At 31.5% G+C, this 25,656-nt stretch overlaps 5 protein-coding genes across 8 annotated transcripts; 4 read left to right on the top strand and 1 right to left on the bottom strand.

The window, feature by feature from the left end:
* The first annotated feature begins 270 nt into the window (after positions 1–270).
* LOC105434419 (GTP-binding nuclear protein Ran1B) lies at positions 271–2,814 on the top strand. 2 transcript variants are annotated; one of them, XR_004214015.1, is made up of 9 exons: positions 271–432; positions 516–585; positions 979–1,035; positions 1,162–1,279; positions 1,596–1,685; positions 1,781–1,960; positions 2,052–2,129; positions 2,219–2,385; positions 2,466–2,814. XR_004214015.1 is itself a non-coding variant. In XM_011657951.2 (8 exons), the coding sequence occupies exons 1-8, from the start codon at positions 430–432 to the stop codon at positions 2,286–2,288; spliced, it is 666 nt and encodes a 221-aa protein (XP_011656253.2). In that variant the 5' UTR covers positions 271–429; the 3' UTR covers positions 2,289–2,795. The 2 variants fall into 2 exon arrangements, 1 of the variants encoding a protein (XP_011656253.2); XM_011657951.2 differs by having other exon boundaries at positions 2,219–2,795.
* Positions 2,815–12,121: 9,307 nt separating this feature from the next.
* On the top strand, positions 12,122–14,955 carry LOC101211781. The gene is made up of 2 exons (XM_004149966.3): positions 12,122–12,312; positions 13,586–14,955. Exon 2 carries the CDS (start codon positions 13,634–13,636, stop codon positions 14,654–14,656), a length of 1,023 nt encoding a protein of 340 aa, XP_004150014.1. The 5' UTR covers positions 12,122–12,312; positions 13,586–13,633; the 3' UTR covers positions 14,657–14,955.
* LOC116401768 lies at positions 14,676–15,997 on the top strand. Its single transcript, XM_031880280.1, has 3 exons — positions 14,676–15,109; positions 15,477–15,552; positions 15,645–15,997. Exons 1-3 carry the CDS (start codon positions 14,703–14,705, stop codon positions 15,705–15,707), a joined length of 546 nt encoding a protein of 181 aa, XP_031736140.1. The 5' UTR covers positions 14,676–14,702; the 3' UTR covers positions 15,708–15,997.
* Positions 15,998–16,777: 780 nt separating this feature from the next.
* LOC101211541 (deSI-like protein At4g17486) lies at positions 16,778–19,716 on the top strand. 2 transcript variants are annotated; one of them, XM_011657940.2, is made up of 4 exons: positions 16,778–17,461; positions 18,209–18,496; positions 19,042–19,122; positions 19,200–19,341. In XM_011657940.2, the coding sequence occupies exons 1-4, from the start codon at positions 17,308–17,310 to the stop codon at positions 19,208–19,210; spliced, it is 534 nt and encodes a 177-aa protein (XP_011656242.1). In that variant the 5' UTR covers positions 16,778–17,307; the 3' UTR covers positions 19,211–19,341. The 2 variants fall into 2 exon arrangements, with proteins under 2 accessions (XP_011656242.1, XP_004150013.1); XM_004149965.3 differs by having other exon boundaries at positions 16,802–17,461; positions 19,265–19,716.
* A 191-nt stretch (positions 19,717–19,907) lies between these two features.
* LOC101211291 (acyl-protein thioesterase 2) lies at positions 19,908–24,992 on the bottom strand. 2 transcript variants are annotated; one of them, XM_031880279.1, is made up of 10 exons: positions 24,735–24,992; positions 24,034–24,125; positions 23,197–23,311; positions 21,909–21,945; positions 21,637–21,706; positions 21,281–21,385; positions 20,956–21,106; positions 20,782–20,864; positions 20,336–20,429; positions 19,908–20,238 (listed from the first exon to the last, which is right to left on the bottom strand). In XM_031880279.1, exons 2-10 carry the CDS (start codon positions 24,062–24,064, stop codon positions 20,166–20,168), a joined length of 759 nt encoding a protein of 252 aa, XP_031736139.1. In that variant the 5' UTR covers positions 24,065–24,125; positions 24,735–24,992; the 3' UTR covers positions 19,908–20,165. The 2 variants fall into 2 exon arrangements, with proteins under 2 accessions (XP_031736139.1, XP_004150012.1); XM_004149964.3 differs by having other exon boundaries at positions 24,034–24,122; positions 24,735–24,991.
* Between the last annotated feature and the right edge of the window lie 664 nt (positions 24,993–25,656).

Below are 25,656 nucleotides of genomic sequence, written 5' to 3'. Positions count from 1 at the left end.
AAGATAAAAAAAATTTCTTAGTTTACTTTATAAGCATTTAATAGAAAGAATTGTTAAAGCAGTTTGGGAAGAAGGAGTGGTAATGTAAGTGTGAGATATGAAATTCATTTATTAAATTCTAAAGAAGGATTCTATTAAAATGGTTTGAGGGTAAGAAAAGAGAGAGTGTAAAAAGAGCGCTCAAAATTCAAAAGAAAAAAAAAAAGAAAAGAAGAAAGACTCTCTCACGAAACAGAAAAAACAACGATGGAGAGTGATCCCACACTGCGGATCCAACGGTCAGAATAATAGCTTCATTTGAAAGCCAAACTACGCCCTTTCCCTATAAACCCTCTCCTCTTCCTCTTCCTCTTCCACTCTCAAACCCCCCCTTTCTTTTAACCTAATTCTCCATCGCCGATTTCTTCATTTCCAATTCGACGCTTTCCCATGGTGATACCTCTTTACTCTCTCACCTCCACCCACTCCTTACTCTTTCTCACTCTTTCTCACTCTTTCTTCTTTCTATTTCCCAGGCTTTGCCCGACCAGAAGACTGTTGATTATCCTAGTTTCAAGCTCGTCATTGTTGGTGATGGCGGCACTGGTATGTTCTTTCCTTCCTGCCTCCCACTCCTAGTATTCTCTTCCAATTCCAGACTCAAGAACAAACCGTAAAGCTTTCAAATCGTGCCTTAATGCCGTTGATTTCAACCAAGATTGATGCGGGATTGGATTCCTTTTCTCAAACTATAACTTTTCTTTCCTTTATTAGGGTTTTATCAATCCGTTTCATTGCATCCGATACTCCAAGGGCATTCTAGATCAATTCTTTTAAGACCATCTATAATATAATCCAGTTACTTTGTTTGTGTTTTTGGCTTACATAATTTAAATAGGAAATCCGTCATTCTTCGTTGCTCTTTGTTGGTTGTCATCCAATACTTGACAAGGCTTCTAATTCGAGTATGACTGAATCATTTCTGTTATGTTTGCTCAGGGAAAACAACGTTTGTGAAAAGACATCTCACAGGGGAGTTCGAAAAGAAATACGAACGTAAGAATTGTTGCTATCCCCATAATTTTTTTTGGATTATTCATTGTTTGGAATGGGGTTTTAGTTAAAATTAATAAACAACTCTTAAGTATGGGTTTGGCTTTCTGTTGTTTCTTATGAAATTAGCAACCATTGGCGTGGAAGTGCACCCTTTAGACTTCTTCACAAACTGTGGAAAAATTAGATTTTACTGCTGGGACACTGCTGGGCAGGAGAAGTTCGGTGGTCTACGAGATGGCTACTAGTAAGTTCATAAATGAGGTCTTCTATTCTTTCGTATGTTATGCTCCCGAGTTTAAATATTCCCGGTTGTACTTCGTTGTTGCTCTAGCACATTTTCCTCATTTCTGTAGGGAGCTTGTTTCCCTCCTGCAACAATGTTAAATTTTCTATTTTCTTTTTGTCATTTATTTGATCTGATAGATTATTTTATCTTTACAATCTTGTTATCCCTTGGTAGTATTTTTTGATGGTCCTTTATTTCTGTTAAGGACTGTTCTGATTTCAATTTCCTCCTACTGATGAAGTTCCTTATTTTGTGTCTTAATTCATGATTGCAGCATCCATGGGCAATGTGCAATCATCATGTTTGATGTTACTGCTAGATTGACATACAAAAACGTCCCTACATGGCATCGTGATCTTTGCAGGTAATCTAACATTTGTTTGTAGGAAACTGAATTGTTGCAACGTCAGGGCACTCTTCCTCAAGCTGCCTGCCATCTGATGACTTATTAACCTGCAGGGTGTGTGAGAATATTCCAATTGTTCTTTGTGGAAACAAGGTGGATGTGAAAAACAGGCAGGTTAAGGCCAAACAAGTCACGTTCCACAGGAAGAAGAACCTACAGTACTATGAAATTTCTGCAAAGAGTAACTACAACTTTGAAAAACCATTCCTCTACTTGGCCAGGAAGTTAGCTGGGTAAATCCATTTCCTGGTTTAGGTTGTGTTAGTTTTTTCTTTAATTTGGAACATTCATGACGATGGACTTCATTTTCTTATGGTGATTCAGGGATCCCAACATTCATTTTGTGGAGTCTCCAGCTCTGGCTCCTCCTGAAGTACACATTGACTTGGCTGTCCAGCAACAGTGAGACATCCTCATCCTTAGTCATTAATAACGAAACCATTCACATTCTTTGGAGTAATCCATATCTATATGTTGTTTGTTTTCTGAAGGCATGAAGCTGAATTGGTAGCAGCTGCCAGTCAACCTCTTCCCGATGACGACGACGATGCTTTTGACTAAAACTGGTCGATCATCTGGTGACATTGCCCTCTGCATATCTATTTTAAGTGAGATTTTTCTTCTTGCTAGGATTAACAGAATGGAATAGCTGCGCAGGGTATGGCTTTGGATTGAAACTTGAATTTTAAAAACGTTAGTTTTCTGCCCCCTGGATAAAAGAAATTTGTTGTGATGTAGATGGTGTGCTTTCTGTTGGTGAGATTCACTATCGATTGGAGTAGAGCCACATGGCATTTGTTGAAAGTTCATCATGCAGAAAATTTTCTAATGAGTGTTGCACTATTTGATTTGTGTTCATTGTTTCTTTATTTCTTCTCTGGAGTTATCATTTGTTCTTCAGAAAAATGGGTTTGGTGAGGTGTTGAAGATACTTAATGGTTATCAAAACTTTAGGAACTCGGTTTATGGTTGACGATGAGAAGCTAATAGATCTAAAATCTTATAAAATATGATCTATGCTGATGGAATGGGTGTACTTTTTATTGTTGGGAGTTGTATTGAATGTCATAATCGTCTTCTACTCTAATGTATGCACTTATGTTTGTGGGGAACAAATCTTAACACGTCAAACAAACATCAAAATACATTGGTGTTTTGAACAACAATGTAACAAGGAAGTAGTTACTTGTGCAATTTAAAAACAATTTAACTGTATGATGTTTTAGGTTTGTTTCAATTTAATTAATTTGGATTGTTTCATTTGAGTTTAGAGCTAAAATGTCCAAAGATTTTACAAGATCCAGTAATTGTATGTTTCTATGCTCATTGAAACCCAAATTAGCGGAACCTTTGTTGTAGCTTTTTGTTCTTATTTTATGATAAATATTTGGTTCATTTTAGATCATTCTTATGATTCTTTTCAAATCAAATTTGCCATGAGTTATGATCGAACAAATGTGGCATGAGATGCACCAAAGGGATGCTATAATCCAAATGAGACACCATTTTTTACTTCAATTTTTACATGAAGTTTAAAAGATTCAAGAGATAAGTGTGAGAATGACAAAAAAAAAATTGGATAACAAACTCAGAATTAGCAAATTTAAAAAAAATCTTCATTTTTATTTTTTTAATCGATTATATTTCTTTCTATGCTAAAATTCTTTTTTGCCATATACACTGTATTTGCTAAAATCATCCATTTTGGAAACACTGTATTTGCTAAAATCATCCATTTTGGAAAATATTAAATAATTTTTTGTTTTTGGACTATATTTGAATTCAAATTTTTTATCACCTCTAAAACAATACAATGGTTAATATAACTTTACCAAGTTTTCCTCGTAAAGTTTCTTTTAATATTTATTAATATTTTATTATATAATATATAATACCTATTTTCATATTTTTAATAACAATTTGATGTTAGATTTTATAACAACCATCGTTTTGAATTCTTTTAAACGATCCTTCTCTAAAATTGTGACTTATTTTATTAAAGTAAATTCCTTCAAATTGTGCTATTTAATTTAGTTTATATTTCTAAACCAATGACAAACATAAATTCAATATCTTTCGATTATTTATATTCTAAAATATTTACAAAAATTTAATTTTAAATACCTTAAAAATACAAGAATTCAATTTTTTTATATTTGAAGCTGAATTTACAAATGAAAATTCTTATTCCATAGGTAGAGTGTATTTGCGTAGGTTAAAATGATGAAATATAACCAGGTAGAGTGTATTTGCATAGGTTAAAATGATGGAATATAACCAGAATGACAGATACAGTACATTTGCAAATAATTTTATGTCTGGTTTCAAATCAAGTAATTAATAATTTATTTAGTTGTGGTCGTTAAAATTAAAATTGTATTTTACCCATGTAATTATTATTCATTTAATGTATGTATGAGTATTCTAAGAAAATTTTGTTATTTTTTCAATAATCGTGGTACTTGATTGATTTCCATAAACCTTTCATATTTCTAATAACAATTTATTTAACATAATAATAAATTAAAATTAAAATTGTATCTTATCCATGTAATTATGATCCATTTAATAGAATTATTCTAAGAAAATTTTGATATCCCCTATAATTGTACTACTTGATTGATTTTCCTAAAACAATTTCAAATATAATTTTAAAATTTTAGGATTTTTTTTGTTAATATCCCTTATCTATTTTTCATAATTTTTTTTTTAAAAATAGACTTTAAATTTTGATTTGAAATCGCCAAAATATTAAAATTACTTTAAAAATTTATAAAAATAGGTAATGTTAATAATAATTTGAATTTAAAATTTTATCATTCCTAAAATCGTGCTAAGATCATTCACTTATGTTATTAAAATTTTTATCATCCCCTAAAATCGACAAACATAAATTTAACATTTTTGAATTATTTATATTCCAAAATTTATTAAAAAATTGAATATTTTATTTTTGGAAGGAATTAATTGAGAAGAAAATATTTGTTTTATTTAAATTTGAAAAGGAAAAAAGGAAAATGAAGATATTTAAGGGAAAATAATAATATAATAAAAAATTATTATTATTACTATTCATCATCTTCTTCACTCTCACCAAACCCTAGGCTCCGCCGACACTTCCATCTTTGTTCAAGTGTTCTCCGTCCAATCGAGATCTCCACCTTTGTAGCCATCCCCTCCATTTTGTTGACTGAGAACTAAGCCGTAAGGAAACGTCTCCTCCGTTGCATGCCGCTAGTCACATTTTTACTTCATTCGAAGCCGAACGCTTTGCACCACTTGTTCCTTCATGCATTGCACACCCAACGAAAAATAATCTATAATTGATTTGATGAAGAATATGGTTGTAATCGGTTTGATGAAGAAGATGGTTGGCAAGAAAAAAATCCTTTGATTTGCACTGAATGTATGAAGACTTTGAAGATTTTGAGAAGGACGAAGCTTGAAGTTCCAACCTTTTCTGCAACTGATCGAAGACTTTAAAGATTTGGTGGAATCTAGAAAAATGGAAGATAGTGAAGTTTGATTCTTTTGAATCTAGAAAAATGGAAGATAGTGAAGTTTGATTCTTTTCGGTTTTGAATATCTAAACGTGCACAATTTCAACAAGGATGTGTTATTTAATTACAGTATATTTGGGTTTTAGGTGAACAATTGTATTTAGGATTGCTTTTGAATTGACTAGGGGTATTTGAAACATTGTTCCATTTATTTATTTTTCAGATTTTTCAATTTTACTATTCCAACAATTTAAAAATAAATTTACTATTTTTACAAAGTAAAAGTTCATTTTTCTTCACAACCCAAGATTAAACTACTCATTTTTATCCTTAATAAAATGTTGAAAAAAAAAGGAAAAGAAAATGAGAGTTTGTAAAAATAGCAAAAACAAAATTATGATAATAGAGCTCATGTGAGTTAAATTTTGAAATTTGTAAAATTAGTAAATTTAAAAGTTGATTATCCATGTATTTGCTAAATTTGTAAAATGTAAAAAAAAAAAAAAGTATTATGAGTTTTTTTTAAAATTTTTTTGTTATCTAATGCAATTTTTCAAAATAAAATAAAAAAGGTGAATCATAATTAAACTTTGCACTTAACTTTTATTTTTTTGTAAATAGGATATGTGATTAATATAATTATATTATGATAATATTATAATCAAAATCATCTCTTAATTAATTTTTTTCATCTCTCTTCGTCCATTTTTCCTTTCATATTGTTTTCTCTTCGTCCATTTTTTCTTTCATATTGCTTTTTGCAATTTAATAATTTTTTACATAATTTTATGTGGCTTTGCAAAAAGATTTATGATAATAAAGTGTATGTCATTATATTTTCAAATTGTAAAAGTAAATACGGATAACTCTTCGATGAATGTCTGATATCACTAATTACTTATCATATTTGTCATATTCGCAATATGCAAAAAGTATTTGTCGTCTTCGCAATATGCAAAAAAATATTTTTCATATTCGCAGTATGCAAAAAGTATTTGTCATATTTGCAATATGCAAAAAAGTAATTGTCATATTTGCAATATGCAAAAAATAGGTGTTATGAACTGTTTTTTCTAAAAAAAATTTTGTCATTTTATGCAATTTTTCTATACTTATTATATTTATCAAATTTTCATATAATGTAAGTCAATTTGTAAAATCTTACTATGACTAAAATTGATTTCAATTTAAATAGATAATTATATACCCTGTAGATTTAACATAATATTAGATAACAATATATGTGTATATTTTATATTGTATTTTAATTTTGTAACAAATTTTACATTAGGTGAAAGTACAAATTTATATCAATACAATTAAAAAAAGGTATTGCTAATGATATTTTATATATACGTATAATATATGATATATTATGTGTTTGATGCTTAATATTTTATACTTAATGATATTTAATATATATTGTAACATATATGAAATATTATGTGTCTGTTGCTTAATTATATATTATGTGTGATGCTTAATACTTAATGATATATGATATATGATATATATTGTAAATTATATGATATTTTTATGTTGTACGTTCGCATGATACACCATTGATCCTAAAAAGGAATAAATGATCTAGAGTTCATAAACTTAAAAAATAAGATCATTATATATTGTATATTATATTACATCATTTAACATAAAAAATAAGATCATCATAATATTAAACAATTTTGGTCATATTTGGCAATAAATAACAGAACTATACATGTTACTGCTTACATATTATTTTAAATATACAGATGTACATATATAGGTCACAAAACAAAATTGTTTTAAATATGCATTAATATATAATAATAATGAAACAAATATACACCGGAAGAAATAGAAATATATAATAATATAATTACCTAACTTAAATATAAAACTATTGTACAAATCTTGAAAAGACATATGTTTATTTACTAATATCTCGAAATTACTATAACTAATGTAGTTGTCACAATTATTAAAAGAACCATCATAATATACTGCTAACGGCACATTTAAGAAACAAAAAAAAAAAAAATAATAAGTTTAATGAAACGAATATGCACGAACAATTAATAATATAATTTTATGTGTCACAACTTATGTATTATTAAAAATATGCATGTGTATGTATCTAATATATCACGAATTAGATTATATAGAGGTATATAATAATATATATTGTTGATGGAACATTTAAGAAACAAAAAAATGAAAAAGATGACGGGAATATTGAAGTCACTAAACTTTTAGTTTACGGACATTTCATGGAAAAATTAGACATGAAATATATATGACAAAATTTACATAAATAAAAAGGATAAAGAAATAAGAACGAATTTTTTTTTGGGACTTATCAGATATACTTGAAGGAGATGGGAAAGGGGAAGAATAAAATCGGAATACCAAATGAAAAACTTATCAGAGAAAATTGTAACAGTGGACGACATCGAAAAGGAGATTTGTGAAAATTTGATATTGGAGTTGAGGATGAAATTGAATAAAGTAAATTTGTAGAAATTATTAAATATAATATTACCATATTAGCTTCAACTTCAAACCATACTAAAAGTTAATCTACAATATATAATATATGATATCCTAATAATAAATGCAAATATAATTGTGGATTATTTATTATAATAATTATAAAAGTTATAAAATAGATAATAAATTTGGTATAATATAATAAAGGTAATATTTATTTAGATATTTTTGAAAATCAAGATTAATTTTCATAAATATAACAAAACGGTAAAATATTTACGGCTCATCTAACAAAATAAAAAAGCCCATAAAACTGAACATTTTTTTTTAAAAAAATTCAAGTCTTCCATCCTTATTATTGTCTTTCTTCTCTTCACTTATGCGATTTTTCTTTTCCTCTTCTGCGATATTTTTTCTTTTTATCGTCTTTTTCTGCAATTTTTTAAAATATTTTCATTTACCTTTCATTTTCATATTCTTTTCTTTTGCAATTTTTATTTTCCTTCTCATCGTCTTTTTTGCACTAATTTTTTTATTTTCCTTCCCATCATCTTTTTATCTTCTTTTATATATTTTTTTCAAACTGTTATTTAGTTCAAGATGGTGCTAATTTTTTTCAAGTTGTTTGATTTTTTAAAATCGTGAAAAAATAATCATTGGTATATTGGATTGCCAAATGTAAATGATCATGTATAAAAAAATAGCCAAATTTTTTCGAACATAAACAATCATGTACTAAATTTAAACGATTGTCTACCAAAAAATTGTTGAGATTTGGCTAGCTACCCTAATTTAAACGATAAATCTAAACGATTATGTACAAATGTAAATAATTATGTGTTAAATCTAAACGATCGCGTACTAATTTTTTTTTTTAAAAAAAATAGTTTAAATTTGGCTACTCCAATTTAAATGATTAAATTAAACGACGTGTGTCAAATCTAAACAACCACCTACCGAAAAAATCTTGTAAAAGTTGTTTAGATTTGGCTACCGATCATAAAGAAAAAAATAGCAAAATGTAAACAATCTTCCCCAAATATATTATTGCGCCGTATATATGCCAATTTATCATAGAACATTTTTGGTATTTTCCATTGTGGACTTTTTCCGTTTTCGAAATTGTTCTATAGCGTGTAAATATTTTACCGTTTTGTTATATTTTTAAAAAAATCATAAAAATCAATTATATTTAATATTGATGTGAATGATAAAATGGTCCTAAAAATACGAAATATTAATTAAGATAATGAATGAAATCTTAGGACATTAGTGAAAAATCATGTCAAAAATAGGTGACATTTCTAATTTTTTTAATATATATTGAAGTCAATTTATAAAATCTTATTGTGATTAAAACTATTTTCAATTTAAATAGATCATTATATACTCATGTATATATCATAATATTAGATAACAATATATGTGTCCATATTTTACATTGTATCTTAATAATATATCATGTTTACTCCTTAAAGATACTAGAATACATAGACATAGATGTGCGTTGCATGTGTCAAGACCTTTCTTTCCTTTAAAATTATATATATATAAAAAATAATATTAAATTAAGGAATGTTCAAACAATTTTAAAGAAATATAATACAATAATTAAACAAAACATTAGTTTATTAAACTAATGTATTTTTAATACTCTAACTATAGGGATGGAAGATAAACTTTCAATCTAAAAAAAGGAGTGAATGATTGATATGAACTCACTTAGTCTTACTTAAGAAGTAACCTCGTTATGGGCATCTTTTTTTTTTTTTTCTCGTTAAATTTTCAACATTTGAATTTAACAAATGTTTTGTTATTTTTATCGAGATCACTCTACAATGTGTAACTATAACTTTTAATTATTGTCTAGGTATAGGGAAGATAAATTTCAACATATAATATTATTGGGCCCTTGAGCCTTTGTTAATAGTTGTTGTAAAATTGAGTAGCACTCAAAACCAAAAAAATCAATAAATTAAATTAATAAATAGTACAAACATAAATTTAAGTCTAACTTACAATGTTGTGAAATAAATAGTGAGATCAAAATGGATAAAACTCTAAATTTTTTAAACTTAATTTTGGATTATATATATATATATATATATATATATATATATATATATATATATATATATATGTATTGATTATTAATAGAGTAAAAGAGTGATTATAATCTAAAAAATGTCCCAGACAATTTTAAAAAATTAATTTGTAGTAAATTAATATCAATAGTATTGAATTATAATCTCGATTTCTCGAAAAAGTAACAATATTATTTTTACCTTCAATTACCATCTTAAAATGTTTTAAGTAGGTAAATTAGTACCTAACATTTTTCTAAAAAAGGTTGATATAAGTTTATAAGTTGTTTGTGGACATTTTTTAAACCTATGATCATAAATGTTAAAACGATAGTCGATAACTGCTTTGTTTTTTTTTTTTTTGTTCTTTATAAATTTAGTGTAAATACATTATTTTTACTTCTAAATTCCTTCAATTATCAACCTTTTATCGATTGTCTAGAAAATTGTGCTAAATTTTAAAAACTAAAAAAAGTAACTTTTAAAGCTTATTTTGTTATTGAAATTTAGCTACAAATTCACCTATTGTACTTATAAAAAAGACGTTAATCATCGTAAGACATGAAAAGAGAACAAGTTTAATTTTCAAATGAAAATCGAAAAGATTGAGTTTTCAGCTTTTAAATTTGTGTAAGTTCATGTACTTATTTGTTTATTTGTTTATTTAACACATTCCAAAATTTCCCATTTTCTTTCTATTATAGAAATCTAAATATAATTTAACATTTCAAATTTTTAAAAAATGAAATAAATTGATCAACTAACCATAAATATTATTTTAGTAAATATTGTATATACACTTCAACATTGTTTTTTCTTAATATAATCTTTCATCTTTATGTTTTGTAAGTCGTGTATTTAAGATAAAACAATATTTTAAAAAATGGTTTTAAAAATATTAAAAACATATTTCAAGAAAAAATGAAAATTAAGATATGCAAATAAAATAGTTGAAATTTTAAACTAAATTTTAATATTAAGTGTTAGACATATTTTTGTAAGAAATATAAATATTAAAATATTTATAGTTTGTATAACAAAATAAAAAAATCTAGAAAGCGGATAAAATACTTTTATGAATTTGAGATTTATCCTGATATTGGAGACGATTCATCACTTCTCTTTCTTTCTTTTTTTTTTTTTTTTTTTTGAGATTTATTCATCTTCTCTTACAGATTTATTTATTCAGCTTTTCTTCGAGATTATCTTTCTTCTATTTTCATTTCATCTTCTCTTTCTTATTTTCTTCATCTTCTCTTCATCTTTCTTTCTTTCTTATATAGTCAATATGATTGTTTAGTATGGTCAACACGATTATTTAGATTTGAATATCTTTTTTCACTGTTTAAAAAAAACTACACGATCGTGTTGATATTAACTACACGATCGCGTATCATGATTATTTAGAAAGAAGAATTACACGTGCGTGGTCGATTAATCGCGTGTTGACTTGAACATTTTCTTATTTCTCATTTTGGATCTATGAGTTTTTTCCATTTTCAAAATTGTTCTATATAAATATTTTGCTAATTTGTTATATTCTTTTAAAAAAACTCAAATTATTACTTTAACTCAAATTTTAAGAATTTTAAAAGAAAAATGAAAATGAAAATCTTAACAAGAAATAAATTAAATAAAAAAACTCAAATTGAAAACTAAATTAGTTTTTAAAAAAATATATTTTATAAATAGTTTTAACTTTTTTTATTTTTTTATTTTGCTATTTATGACAATTGCAAGTATTATTATAAATAAGTAAATAATCAGAATTGAAAATTTGAAGTTAATTTTAACCCAAAAAAAAGAAATTTTTTATAATTGAAAATTGGAGATATATCACTACAAATTAAATTACATATACATTAAAAAGGAAAAGGAAAAAAAGAAGAAGAAAGAAGGAAGCTTGGGAGGGTGAGGGTGGGGTTGGTGATGTAACCGTGAAGTTGTAGACCATGTATACGCTTTTAACTCTTAAATCGTGTGTATTGAGCATACGACTTTACTACTATATTTTTGTCAAATCTATTTCTTATACCCAATTTATCGTCGATAAAGACTAAAATAATACTCTTTTTTTTTTTAAGAAATCTAAAATCCGAATAAAAGAATTTTCCTAAATAGAAAAATATGTAAAAAAAAAAAATGTAATGATTGAGAATTGAAAAACACAGTAGATACTTCTTTTCCCGTTTTATAAACCAAATAGATACGATGACTAAATTGGTAATTTGATAAAAAGAAAAAAAAGAAAAGGAATTAAGGTAAAATCATATTCATTAGCGAACTGAGATCATCCACGTGGGTTCCATGTAAGCAGCGATTTGTTTATATATAGCCCTCGGAGTTTTCTCTGCCCCTTCTTTCTCGCTATTGCTGAAGAAGCAGCCCTAGATCGAGCTTCCATTGTCTGAGCAATTCAATCATCATCCTCTTCCTTCCTTGCTTCCTTCTTCCCGATTCCATAAGATTATTTATCTCTTCACTCACAACTTCTCTGGATTCCGTTTCCTTTAATCTCTTTTCTCTCTGGTAATTCTCTTCTCTTCCCCTCTCACCCGATTCTTGATTCTTTACCTCTCACCCGATCCTTTCCTCAATCGATTGTTTCTCCCCGATTACCCTTTCCCCCCTTTCAATTTCTGGGTTTGTGGGTTTTCACGATTTATGTGGACTTTTTACACGAGCTTTAGGGGACTTCTGGTTGTGAAATTGCATATATGTTTGAGTTTATCCTTTGCCTGGGGCTGGTTATTGGATTGTGTATAGGGTTCATTGGTCTTGTGTTTTGATGTTTCTTTTTTTTTTTTTGAAGTTTATATCGAGTTTTTGTTCTGGAAATGAGGAACGCTCTGTTTGATATATTACTTGCAACTGTGTGTTCTTGTTGTTGTTGTAATCACTGAGAACAAGGGTGATTGTATTGAAACATGTTAACAAGTGGTTTGATTTTATGGTTTCAATTGCACTAGTTTGTTCTGTCTAGAATTTTTGTTTTTATTATATTTTAAAAAATATTTAAGTGTTGTGCTTCATATGGAAAGGAAGACATTGGAGAATTAAATCATTTCTCTCAATTATATAGTATTTGGTTTTAGTTTCATCCTTTTCTGAATTACATGTGCCATATAAAACTAACACAGCAAGCCGTACATTCATTATCAAATGTTTTCTGGCTGCTGCAAATGTAGTTGCTAAGAGCCTGCAACCTTGGTTTCTCCAGAAAAATCAGCAAAATGTTGAATTCATGTATTAAAATGTAATTTTTTATTTTTCAATTGACTGCGATGCAATGAGGGAATGGCTTTTATTTATGTAATCCTCTATGTGGAATTTTGTTGACTACGTTTTGTTATTGTCAACCAACTGTGTATATGCTGTTCCGTGTTTTTTTCATGTTTTGAAAAGAGTGGTTTTCTTGATTTACAGTGATCAGTATGTCTACTACAAATAAAAGAATGCTGGATTGTAGCTCTTGTTCCTATGCGACTTGTTGCTGTGCAATCTGCTTTATCAATGTTTTTCTCTTTCCAATATTATGAACTTTTTCTTTGGATGGTCACTCTAATTTCTTGGTTTTACTTTAAGAAGTAATGATCTAGTCGTTTAATGACATAATTGGAGCCTCCCTTTCTTTATGCCCTTGTCCAAAATTCCTGTACCGATTTTAATCATATGATAACACAACACAAAGTATGGGTTTCAAATGTATAGACTATAACTTACTTAGTATTATGAAAATAGGATGTAATTTCTGAAGTTAGACTTGATCTCTTACAGTTTTTTTCTGCTATTGCCTGGTTAGGATTGCTCAACATTTTAGAGCTCTTTTATCTATTTTAGAAGATTCATCATGCCAAAGGAGAGAAGAGATCGCTCTGCATCTCATGATAGGTATAGAGCATCTCCATTCAGTTGCAGCTCCAGCCGTCCTATACGATCTTCACCTAAACTGCCATTGGGAAGTGAGGATAATTTGAGAGAGTGGGAAGAAGTTAGATGCCCTGTCTGCATGGAACATCCTCATAATGCAGTTCTTCTCATATGTTCTTCTCATGAAAAGGGTTGTCGTCCTTACATGTGTGATACTAGTCGTCGCCACTCAAATTGCCTAGATCAATTCTGCAAGTTGTTTTCAGAAACTTCAACAGTAATGCCAGTGCAGGAAGACGTGCAACTCCCGACAGTGAACTCTTCACCAACAATGGAATCTGAGCCTGTGGTTGATGATACACCAGAGGTTCAAAGTGAGGATATTGAACTTGCTGTGCACCCTTCATCTTGTGAGAATCAGATGCCTCCAAAGCTGGTATGCCCTTTATGCCGAGGGAAGATAAAAAAGTGGGTCGTTGATGACCATGCTCGTCAGTTCATGAATGCAAAATCAAGAAGTTGTTCCTGTGAGACATGTAGTTTCAGTGGAACCTATACAGATCTTAGGAAGCATGCAAGGAAGGAGCATCCTCTTGTGCGTCCATCTGAAGTAGACCCTGAGCGGCAGCATAATTGGAGACGGCTTGAGCGACAAAGGGACCTGGGAGACCTTCTGAGCACACTGCAATCGTCATTTGGAGATGATAGAGTTGATGATAGTATTTTACCCATTGATGATGGGGGTTGGCTCACAGTTTTTTTCCTTATTCGAGTTTTTAGACCTGAATCCAGTAGAAGGAGCAGCAGTTGGTCTAGTGTATCTAGAGCTAGAGGCCAACCCAGTTTTAGAAGGAGAACAACCCGATTGTGGGGTGAGAGTTATGATGGAGAAATAGGTTCATCTTCTCGAGATGATGATAACGACTCATCAGATGATGGATCAGGGCCATTGAGGCACCATGAGCGCATACTGCGACAGACGACTCCAGATAATGCACCTTGATGATTCTTAATGTATGTGGTTTTATTTTGATTCTCATGCACTGAGGATGGTTGGGCAAAGCAGGTTTTGCTCAATCTGTGTACAGCAGCAGATAGTAATTGGTTACTGCTTCTGTTGCCCTTTTGTTCTCCCAAACGGAAAGAAAGATGGAGGTTGTTTCATGCTGCCTTTATCATGTGTTCCATTGATTCTGGTTCGCTTCTGGTTCGAATCTTGTAATTTACTGGACCTCGAGTCTTTTAATGCCTTTCTTTGGCAGCCCTCGTACTCTCTACGTATATTGCTGCAGTTTCAACTTAGTTTCTCTCTCTATCTCTCTATATATATTCAACTTTCAATAAAAATTACTTTGATTTCTCAGGGAAGTTGTAAATTCAATCAAATGCTCTTGGACCATCCATCTTCTATGACAACCAAATGGATGTGGCTTCAAAGAAACAAACACAAAAAGAGGTTCCATCATTACTGCTAAACTACTAGCTTGATATGATTGAATAAGTAAACTAGCATGCCAAACATAATTCACATTACAACTTTAAGCTATATGAATGCAATCAATCAAGTAGCTAAATTTACCTCTAAGGTATATGAAAGTGATAAACTTCACTATATGGGTTTAAGAATGTCTGCTTTTATTGAATTACGACATTGTGCTATTAAAATCGAGAAAATCAACCGGGAAAAGGATCTCTTGAAACGAGGATTATGCTACTGGAACAATTGCTTGATTGCTTAATCAAGCATTATGGTATTTTTTTTTCAGTATCATGAGAACCAATAGTCTGTGCTGTGTTTATGTTCCTTAATCTTTATACACCAGAAAACTAGCACAAGAGAGGCACGTCCAAATTTTCTCTTGGTCAACGATTCTCTTCTGTCTTAAATTTCAGATCTTGGTAAAGGCTCTTCCTAGAGTTTGTAATAGGTTTTATATCAGGCTCTTTTAGGTGACGTTTAACTTATGTAGGGTTTTCTTTTTCTTTTTTAGATTGGAACTACCTCCAAACCTTCTAATACTTACGGAAGAGATATTGAAGAGAATAATATCTAGAAAACGGTCTTTCCACATCAAAATTTCTAGGAGGATGTCAAAGTTGCAAAAATATGAGCAGCAGCCATGTTTCCTCTCCGAGAAACATGACAAAAACGTAAAGCATATGATTACTTTTTTTTTTCTTTTGGCAAATTACTAGGTTTGAATTGGTTGAACTTGAAATCCTAGATCTAAACGTGTGTGTATATATATTTACAATTGTAAATCTACTTGTAGAGTAACTCATTCTAACCAAATTTTTAAGTAACACATTTTTCAATACTATACAAATAGATATTTGAACCACATATCTGAGTATCGCTATATCAATTTATAAGTTAAATATACAAGTACGTTATATTATTTTTAAAGCAAATTTTCACATATGTTTAGTGTGTAGTACATGAGATATATTTCAGAAGTCATCTAATCTAATGTCATTACTATAGTTTAAAATAAATAATCCTTTAAATCAAATACAAACACAACTTTGGTAAGTTTGTGTTCGAATTCTGCTATATATTTTTTTGAAGGATGTGATTGGACAATCCTGACACTACGTTTAAAGTTAATTCCTACCCACCAATCAAGGAACGTCACATGCCTATAAACAAATCATGTCTTACACATCTAACTAACTTTAGTAAATTGCATAAATAAAAAGGATAACAATTATTTTGGGCAAGCAATTAGGGGGATTTGTCCACTCTACATTATTTATTTATATTAATAGGAAAGTGGCTCTCAATTTTAAAGATCCATGGTCCTACTCCTGCCCAACCAAATTTCACCAAATCAATGCGCCATTTCCCCAACACTTTTCTAATATTTGGTCCTGGGCAACCACTTTTTCTCCTATTCCTCCCATCTAAGATTTAGTAATAACACTCTAAAAAATTATATCTCTAGAATATATTATAAGAAATTATATCTGAATTACATCTTTGGATATATATAGCCCAAAAATGAAATCTTGCTAACTATATCACAGCTTGTTAATAGGAGTATAACTCAACTAATACATGTATCATAATTTCGATGTCAAAAATTGGATCTCCATATATTCTATGTGTTGTTTAATATTTTTTAAGGAAATGAAAACATAACTTAACTAGGAAAAATGAATGTGATGATGAAATCTTGAGAGAATAGTTTAGTGAAAATTGATCCGTAGAACTTTGAAGGGAGAATAGGGGTAGTGTTAAAAACTAAAAAAAGGCAGTATTTTGAGTCCAAAGATGGTAGCCGTACATGGCATGGGGAGGGCACCAGATGGAACGTTTGGGAGCCCACATTTCCGTTTATCCTAATTCCAATTCCACTTTTTTTTTTTTTTTTGTTTTTGTTTAAAATTTTAATTTTTTAATTTTTGATTCAATGTTTCTTTTTATAATATTTCTTCCGAATTCTTAAGCTTTTTTTCAATTTTCTTTTTTCCCTTCTCGCCGGAGATCAATTGCTTTTCTTTGATTCATGTTTTTTCTCCGATGGACAGAGAAGGAAAAGGGAAAGGAAAATTGAAATAAAAAAAGTCTTTTTTTTCTTTTTAGATTCTCAAATTTAGATTCATTTGAGATCTTTCAGGGAAAGATATTGTTGTTTCGGTACATTTTTGAAGATGGGAGCAGAGAGCACCTCGAAAACGACCCCCGAAAGTGGAGATTGGAACAAGAAGTACGAAACCCAGGTGGTGTTGAACGTTTATGATCTCACCCCTGCCAACAATTATTCCTATTGGTTTGGTTTTGGGATTTTCCATTCGGGTATTGAAGGTGATTACCATATCCGTTTCTGCCCTTCCCCTTTATTATATCTCTCTGATTTTGGTTGGCATTTTTATGCACCCTTTATGTTTGTTAAAATGTCTCTGAGGAAAGATTACTGAAAATGTTCGCTTTCGTTTGGATTTTTTAAAATTAGATTTGTTTAGGATGCAAAGTAATCGAAACTTTAGGATGGGAACAAAGAAGATTGAATTTAGGCACCTTCTTTTGATTATTTTCTTGGATCCAAATTAACTCAGAAGATCTTCCATAGACTGGATCGGTTAGAAGCTGGTTGTGGATATTTGGAATATTCGTATGAAGATAGCTTGATTTGTGATCAATGAGGTGTACCAAAATCCTTTTTGTAGTTGTCATTGCATATTTGAATCTTCAGGGTTGGCAAATAATTCACAATGTAGGCTATTTTCAGGCTGATCGCAACCTTTTGTTTGATCTTTTGGCTGTTTTAGATCTTGTTCTTCTTCTGTGGTTGGCCATTGAATATCTGAGTGACAATGCTTTTGTGGAGACAAACAAAATCGCTTGGATTTCTTTTTGTGTGTGTGTGTATGATTTTGAGATTAGAGAGATCTTTTGGTATAATCTTGATATGTTGTTAAGTTGTTGCATTGGTATAAGATTGAAGCTGAAACTGGACAGGCAACTATTTGTATAGAAAATTCTAGATTATGAGCTTGGAAGTTATCTTGATATTATGTGAATTCATTCAAATGTCTTTCATGTTGCACACAGTCCATGGAAAAGAGTATGGGTTCGGAGCTCACGACTTCCCTGCTAGTGGAGTTTTTGAAGTAGAACCAAAGAGCTGTCCGGGTTTCATATACCGATGTTCTGTCACGTTGGGACATGTTGATATGCCTCCCTCTGAATTCAGAACGTTTATTGAAACTATTGCTTCTGAATATCATGGAGATACATATCATCTTATTTCCAAGAACTGTAATCATTTCACAGATGATGTCGCATGTAGATTGACTGGGAAAAGGATACCTGGATGGGTTAATCGGCTTGCTCGGATGGGTAACAGTTTTCACAATTGAGTGGTCTTTGGTCTCTATCCAGTAGACCATTGTTCACTTCCTTTTGCATTCATCTTTTTATTAAATTCCTTGCCGTTATCGTATAGCATATTGCCATTGAAATGTGGAAGAAGACATTTAAAAGAGCCACTTCTTTATACATTCATCTGACATCTTAAATAAAAACTGTATCACTTGCGTACTTTCTGCTTGAAAGAAGATGTCTACAATTACAACTCTGGTTGAATTCATTTGCCTTCCAAATATTTTTTTAAAAAAATGGCAGAAATATTGTACTTCTATATTATGAAACTATCTTATATTACAAGCTGTAACTCCAATGCTAATGGTTTGTTTCAATCCATTTATTCATTTTCAGTCTCTACTCTGATGGAAATATAGATCGAATTATGTTAGTTTACTGTAATAACCTTTACTTAAGCACGTTTATGGATATCGCCAGTTAGATGTCGAGCTAGGTCTCTCCATTCATCTGCCCGAGTGAAAGTGAATTTTGCTAACTTATTCTTCTGGTGAAAACTTCAGGTGCTTTGTGCAGTTGTTTGCTTCCTGAAAGTCTTCAAGTAACTGCGGTCAAACAATTGCCCGAGTTCCACGAATACTCAGGTTTGTGGTCTTTTACTTGATGTTCATGTCTTCTTGAATTGATTTCAAACTTGCTGTCTGATAAAAAACGTATGTAGTTAAAACTTGAATCCAAGGAAGTATGCTGTTATTAGCATTACCATTTCGGGTTTGTTTCCTCCAGAGGAAGAATGCTCCCCCGAGTCCCTGTCACTCAGCACTCGGCAAGTCTCAGCAGAAGTTGATGATGATGAGGAGAGGCGGTTGCTGACACTATCGCCTGGAGCGACCGATGTTGCTTTTGTCAAAGAATCTCACAACTGAAGGAACAGGCAGGCAGTCTCTTCTATTGCTTCGAAATCTCATCCCAAGCGCTCTATAAGCTTGTCTCGATTGCAAAAGTAAAATCTGTTTCGCTTCTTTGTATCAAATGGTTGGAGATAGATTGTTTGTTTTTCATTAAGTAGCTGTTGATACTTTCGAGCTTTAATTGACCCAGGAAAGTCTAGAGATCAATTTGTATGTTGTTTCATTTCCATATCCATAGAAATGATGAGACTTTTGTCTCAGTTTGCAAAACAATTCTTCGATATTGAGTTTCTATATCATATTATGTCACAACATTGTTACTTGGTATGATGTTATGCTACAATGAACCAGTGAAATAATTCACCTTTGCAAACATGCCAAAATAGTTTGATAAAAAAGTCTTATGTTCTGAAGATAGGCAAGGTTTAGTCTGACATACCAAATATCATTTTGATTACCAATACAGCAATTTCAATTTGTAGACAAACCTTTTAACTGGAGGAATATCAAAATGAAAACATCAAGCAAAAACATAGAGGGAATGATATTATAAATAGTAACAATCAAGTGTATGATTGGGTCATCCCAATTGCATGTCAGGGTATCTCTGCAGTTCACCAAAAGGATTCAATCTTGGTGTAAAAACCATATCCAATATAAGGTCTAAAAGGAATAATAATATCACACCAAATTTGTTCCCAATCAACTATAGGTCAAAGAATGTCTAAACAGCAAGGTTAAAAATTCTGCAATTTGAAGAGCCTCCTCCCCTCACTCTATAGCCCCAACTTTGAAGTTAACCAAGCACAGACCTCATCCATCTCTTCAGGCACTGTGTAGTGGCCAAGGCTGCAAACGAAACATGAACCCATAACGATACTTAGTTCCTCAATTCAGAAAGGAAACACACACAAGGTTGAGAACTTTACGGCCTCCCGTAACATACCTGTTGTAGGATTTGAATGTAACATCTTTAAATCCGCTTGAACGTAATGCCTCTGAAGATTTCTCTCCAAATTTATAAAGAACCACATCATCAACTGCAATGAGTTTCACACCAAACCATTATCAGAATCCAACATCTTTGAAGGCAAGTTGTGCAATGTGCAATTAGCTGAGCCTAAGAAGTTCATACAAAAGTAATAAGAAAAATATTTTCTTAAACTCCATTTTCTCCTTTTCTCGAATGCAATTCTACAGTCGAAGATAAATTGACAATAACACCCATCGTCTTATGAACAGATAAACCATAATTAAGGTGAAAGTATAAGCCGTAAAGACACAACAAACTGAAATTTGTATAGTAAAATTCAGCCAAACCATAGAACAGAGGATCTGTAAAAAAAAATAACCATCTTCTGCAGAACAATTATAAACTTATAAATTAAATACCTTTTCCATGGCATAGCAAAATAGGCAAGGATCCTGCTCCACTATTACCGGCGTTCTTCTGTTCCATATTGGTTTTCAAAGTCCTGGAATCACCATGATAACCCGTTAAATGAAACTTCGTATTGATTGTAAAAGAATCAAAGGTTGTCCAGATGACAAGATTAAGAAACCAACTTTGAACATGGAAGCCAGCCACTAAGCCCAACAACTGCACTCAGATTGGCTGGATAAGGATTTCCATTCCCGTATTTTCCCACCGCGTGGCAGGTTGCGGAGTAAAGCGCAGTAGCTGCGCCCATACTGAACCCTCCTACACCAAGCTTAACTGTAGGAAAGAATAAAGATTACAGCAGAATTATACCAACAATCAATGGAAGAGGCAAAAGAAATAGGAGTTAAAGTAGTCTAATCACTTAAAATGCTACTGAAACTCTATCTTAGGATTTAAAGAAAGCGTTGGATCAATGATAGCCAGACATTAATTGCAAGAGAAACATACTGTCAGCTGGCTCTGTTGATAACAAATATGCAACATGTGCGGCTGAAGCATCCAAACCCTCCAAATCATCTGGACCATCTTCTGAAAGATCTTCCACATCAAACCCTGGTTTAAAAAGAACATCTCACTGTAACTTTTGTTTCACACTGTTGTAATATATGTTGGTCCAAGTGAGTTTTGCTTCTTTCAATAAAGCTTTTGCTTCAAATATAAGAGGAGGCGCAAGGAGATGGTTCATAGAAGAGCAGGTAGGACAACAGTCTTGATGCCCTTGCTATTGTGAAATACGTAAATAACAAGAGATCCTGGTTGAGTGATGATCTGATATAAAGAAAAAGGGATTTCAGTAAGCTTACATGCAGTGGATGGAAAGCCACCAAATAAAGCTATTGGTCGAGTAGGCGCAGTCGGACATATCCATTTAATCTGCATCAGAAACTCCAAGTTTATAAAATAACACTAAATATACCATTTCATCTTATAGCAATGAATTCTTCCATCTATTTTTTACCTCTTAGATTATTAAAAAGAGTAACAAAATGAAACGGGACTGAGAAGAAATTATAGAATTTTTTTTTTTTTAATAGATGCTTCTGAATATTTTGATAGATAAACTTCATATTCTTACATTTGGTAAAGGAAGCGTCTCCAATAGTTGCGACCAGCTGTAAAACAAAATCAAAACATTTCTAAGCTCGACATTCCTAAATAGAATGGCAAAGTTTATAACAAAATAGTACATTTCACGATGCCCATTATATTTTTCAAAGGTATTACCCTAAGGATAATCATAACGTGGAAGTCTGTCAGATAAAAGTTTCAATTAAAAATCTACCAGGAGAAGTATCCTTAGCAGTCTCATGAATCATACTGAAAAGTGGTGAAAAAGCTAAACTATATACAGCTATGTTAAAATTTCAGAGTAAGCTTTTCATAGAGAGATAAAACGTCAGATTACGAAGCCACTTCGACAATAATAATATAATACTTCCAACTGAGGAAACAACTCAATCATACCATTCCCAATTTCTACATTCCAACTGAGGAAACAACTCAATCACACCATTCCCCAATTTCTACAAGTAACAAAACAACCTGCATGGATTTGTGGACAAAAGAAACAATTGCTGAGGAACGATGAAAGATGATCCCTCCCTCTGCCCGTGGACTCCAACCCAGAGAGCGTATTGAATAACATATAGGTGACTTGGAAAGAAATAGGATATGGAACTTTAAAAGGTCTGTTCTTCTAACAACTGAACATTTGTCATATCACACTAACAAGATCAGAGAAGACAACGGAAATTCAATTTCTTTAGAAGGAGTCTATGATTTTGTATTGGAGTAAACAATCTTTGAATTGGAAACACAAAATGAGAAAAAGGTTAGGTGGGGTTTAGAGTTTAGGTGGATTTAGGAAGACAAGGGACAACATGATCCATGTCAAAGTGTTGATATAACATTAAATTTACCATAATCATTTATTCAAGTTTTCGGGTTAATTAGTGTTTAACAAGGTATCAAAGCAAAAGGTCCCGAGTTTGAATTGAACCCCTGTAAAGTCATTTCCTCCCTAATTAATAGGGAATTTCACTTGTTAGGCCTTCAATGAACTTTCACCCGCAATGAGAAAAAATGTTAGAGCGTTGATATAATATTAAATTTTTCATAATCATTGGCTTAAGCTTTTAGGTTTGTTGACATTTGATGTAGAAGGGTCAAATATTAGTCTTGAAGAAAATTTGTCAGTGAAGACCAAGACAAGAAGTGATGAAACTTGAATACATATAAATGAAACTATGTAATTAAATGACTAACTGAATGATCCACATGCGGATGAACTACGGAGATGAATTGATGCTATAGGTAAAAAATTTAAGAGAAGAAGAAAAGAAGAGAAACAGAAGAAACAGAACCTTGAGCCATTGTCACCAAGACCATGAAGCCAGACAACGGTAGCTTGGTGTTTTCCCTTCGGCCTCACTACGTAGGTTTTACCAAACTCGATTGCCTTTTTGGCAGCTCTACCACCTGAAAGTGACCATGACATGCTCAAGCAAGATACCTCAATTTCCACAAAATATTATATCTTAAAGCGAAGCCAACAAAGAGGCTAGTTACTCCCATCATTTTTTTTCAAAGACATCGAGCTTTCATCGAGAAAAATGAAAGAATAAAGAAGACCATAGATAAGTAGTAAAAGAAAAGAAAAAGAAAAACAAAGAAAGAAACCACAAGAGAGGAAAGGTCTCCCATCTAAAAGAATGAAACTAAGCTGATAATTACAAAAAAGAAGAAGAAGAATAAATAGCAAACACCCATAAAGATGCAATAAACCTTGATCTCTCCTACAGCTACTCTAAAGAGTAAAGACCTCTCGAGACCTCTTAAAATCAACCATTCCACTCGACCTACACGCCCCACAAAATAGCACAACAAGCCTGCCACAAAACTTTTCCCCTTATCCCGTGAAAAGAAAAAGTCATGGGACGTCCTCTAGAAAGAGCGAAAATCTCCAAAAAAAACTCTTCCTTCGGGGATGTCCCATAAAATTGGAATGATACAGAGCTACTCCCACGAACAGGAAATACAGGATCGTTTGTTGAATAAAACAGTAATGTTTAAGGATTCAAAAGATGGAAAAGGAGATAAATCCAAAATGAGATATACAATATAATAAAACATCTAAAAATCAAAAGAAAAGAAGAAAACTAATCAACAGCAGGAGAATGCAGAGGGACAAGTACACTGACCAGCAGCAACAGAAGAGCCAGCAAAACTCATATTCGCAATACAAAAGCCAAGTAAACCACCACCTTAAGAGATTGACTATCAATTGATCCTGCTGGGGGTAAAGAAAATAAATCACAATAAGCCACCTCGAAACTGTTTAAATTATTTTGAGAAACTTACTGAATCAAAAATCATCCAAAGACGAAATCTCGTTAAACATCATCCAATAACAAAGGTCGTTAAAAACAATGTAAGGACCCCGGCTTCACTTGAGAAATTATAACTCATTTCAATCCCTTGGACTCCCCTTTCAAACCTCCATGGAAGAAAGAATGAACAACGAGAGACCACAAAAATACGTACATTTCAAAACAACCCCCACAAAATTAAAAAAAGTTTCCCCTATGACTACAGCCCAAGAGCAGCCACAATAAACCAAAACTCTTCAAAAACCCCACAAACAAAACACTACCCAAGATTCAGAAACCACTTCTCACCATCACCAAACCATCCCATCCCCCAAAAGAAATTCAAGAAACCAAGTAAAAAAAAACATTCAGAAAAAGAAAAAAAAAATCTCCCATCATGTATTCCATTTCAAAAAACCAAGGAAAACGAATCAAAACAGGAAAACATCAATGACCCATAAAGAAAAAATGAATCTAGAGTAAAAATTAAAAAAGGGGTATTGAGGATTTGAGAGAAAGAAAGTAAAACAAACCTGGGCGGGGGAGGAGCCAGAGAGAGGGGTTTGAAGTGGGGTGTGGTTATGGGCTATATCTTGTTTTCGTTGTTGCTGTCGTCGCTGTATTGATTGTTTCTCTCTCTTTCTCTCTCTCTCTCACACACAATTTTGTTTCGAGGGGTGTGTGCGTTTTGTCCCCGCCCCGCCCCGCCCGGTTCGCACCTGTTGTGTTTAATTTGCCATGGCTGCAGCGATAGGTACTCCCAAAGTTAGGAAAGGTTGAGATTTTTTAATCTTCGATGAACGATTCAACCTGGAGGAAGTTCAATTATAATAATTGGTGTCAAGATATGCTTGAATTTGCTATAAAATGAGTCTTGCTTTTGGGTTTATCGGGGCCCTCAAACAGCCTACGTGCTAACCTTTCTTCTTTCAGTTGACCTTTCTCTACTTTCATCTTCTTCAAAGCCGCATCACAATCTTCGCCATCTGGCGTAGGTGTATCCTATCCATTCATGCCGCTTTATATCCAATTTTCTTAAGAAAATGAGAAACAAACAATTGTTTCAAATTTCAATGTATTATTTCTGACCTCTTCACATGTTGGTCTTACTTACATCTGACAAACACAAACGTTTTAGTAATGAGTTTTCAAGTTGCGTTGTTGAGTGCTCTTCATTTTCCTTTTTAAATTTTTAAGCTTTCTCAAATTTGTGCCACTTTATATAATTGTTAATGCGTTCCAATTTCAATCATTTAATTAACTACTCATGGTCTATGCTGTGGGTTGAAAACGTTGTGTGTTTCATGAATTACAATAAATAAATAAATATTGATGTCACAAGATTTTAGGGAAATTAATAACATTAGATATAGAAAGAAATTGTTGAAATTTGTGGGTTTTGGAAAGGTTTTCAACGGGTTAATACACACACATATTATATATGGGTAATATCTA

The sequence above is a fragment of the Cucumis sativus genome, chromosome 1 (genome assembly GCF_000004075.3).
Source record: "Cucumis sativus cultivar 9930 chromosome 1, Cucumber_9930_V3, whole genome shotgun sequence".
Lineage (NCBI taxonomy): Eukaryota > Viridiplantae > Streptophyta > Magnoliopsida > Cucurbitales > Cucurbitaceae > Cucumis > Cucumis sativus.
The sequence above is the reverse complement of the archived record's forward strand: the minus strand, read 5'-3'. Positions and strand labels throughout refer to the sequence as shown.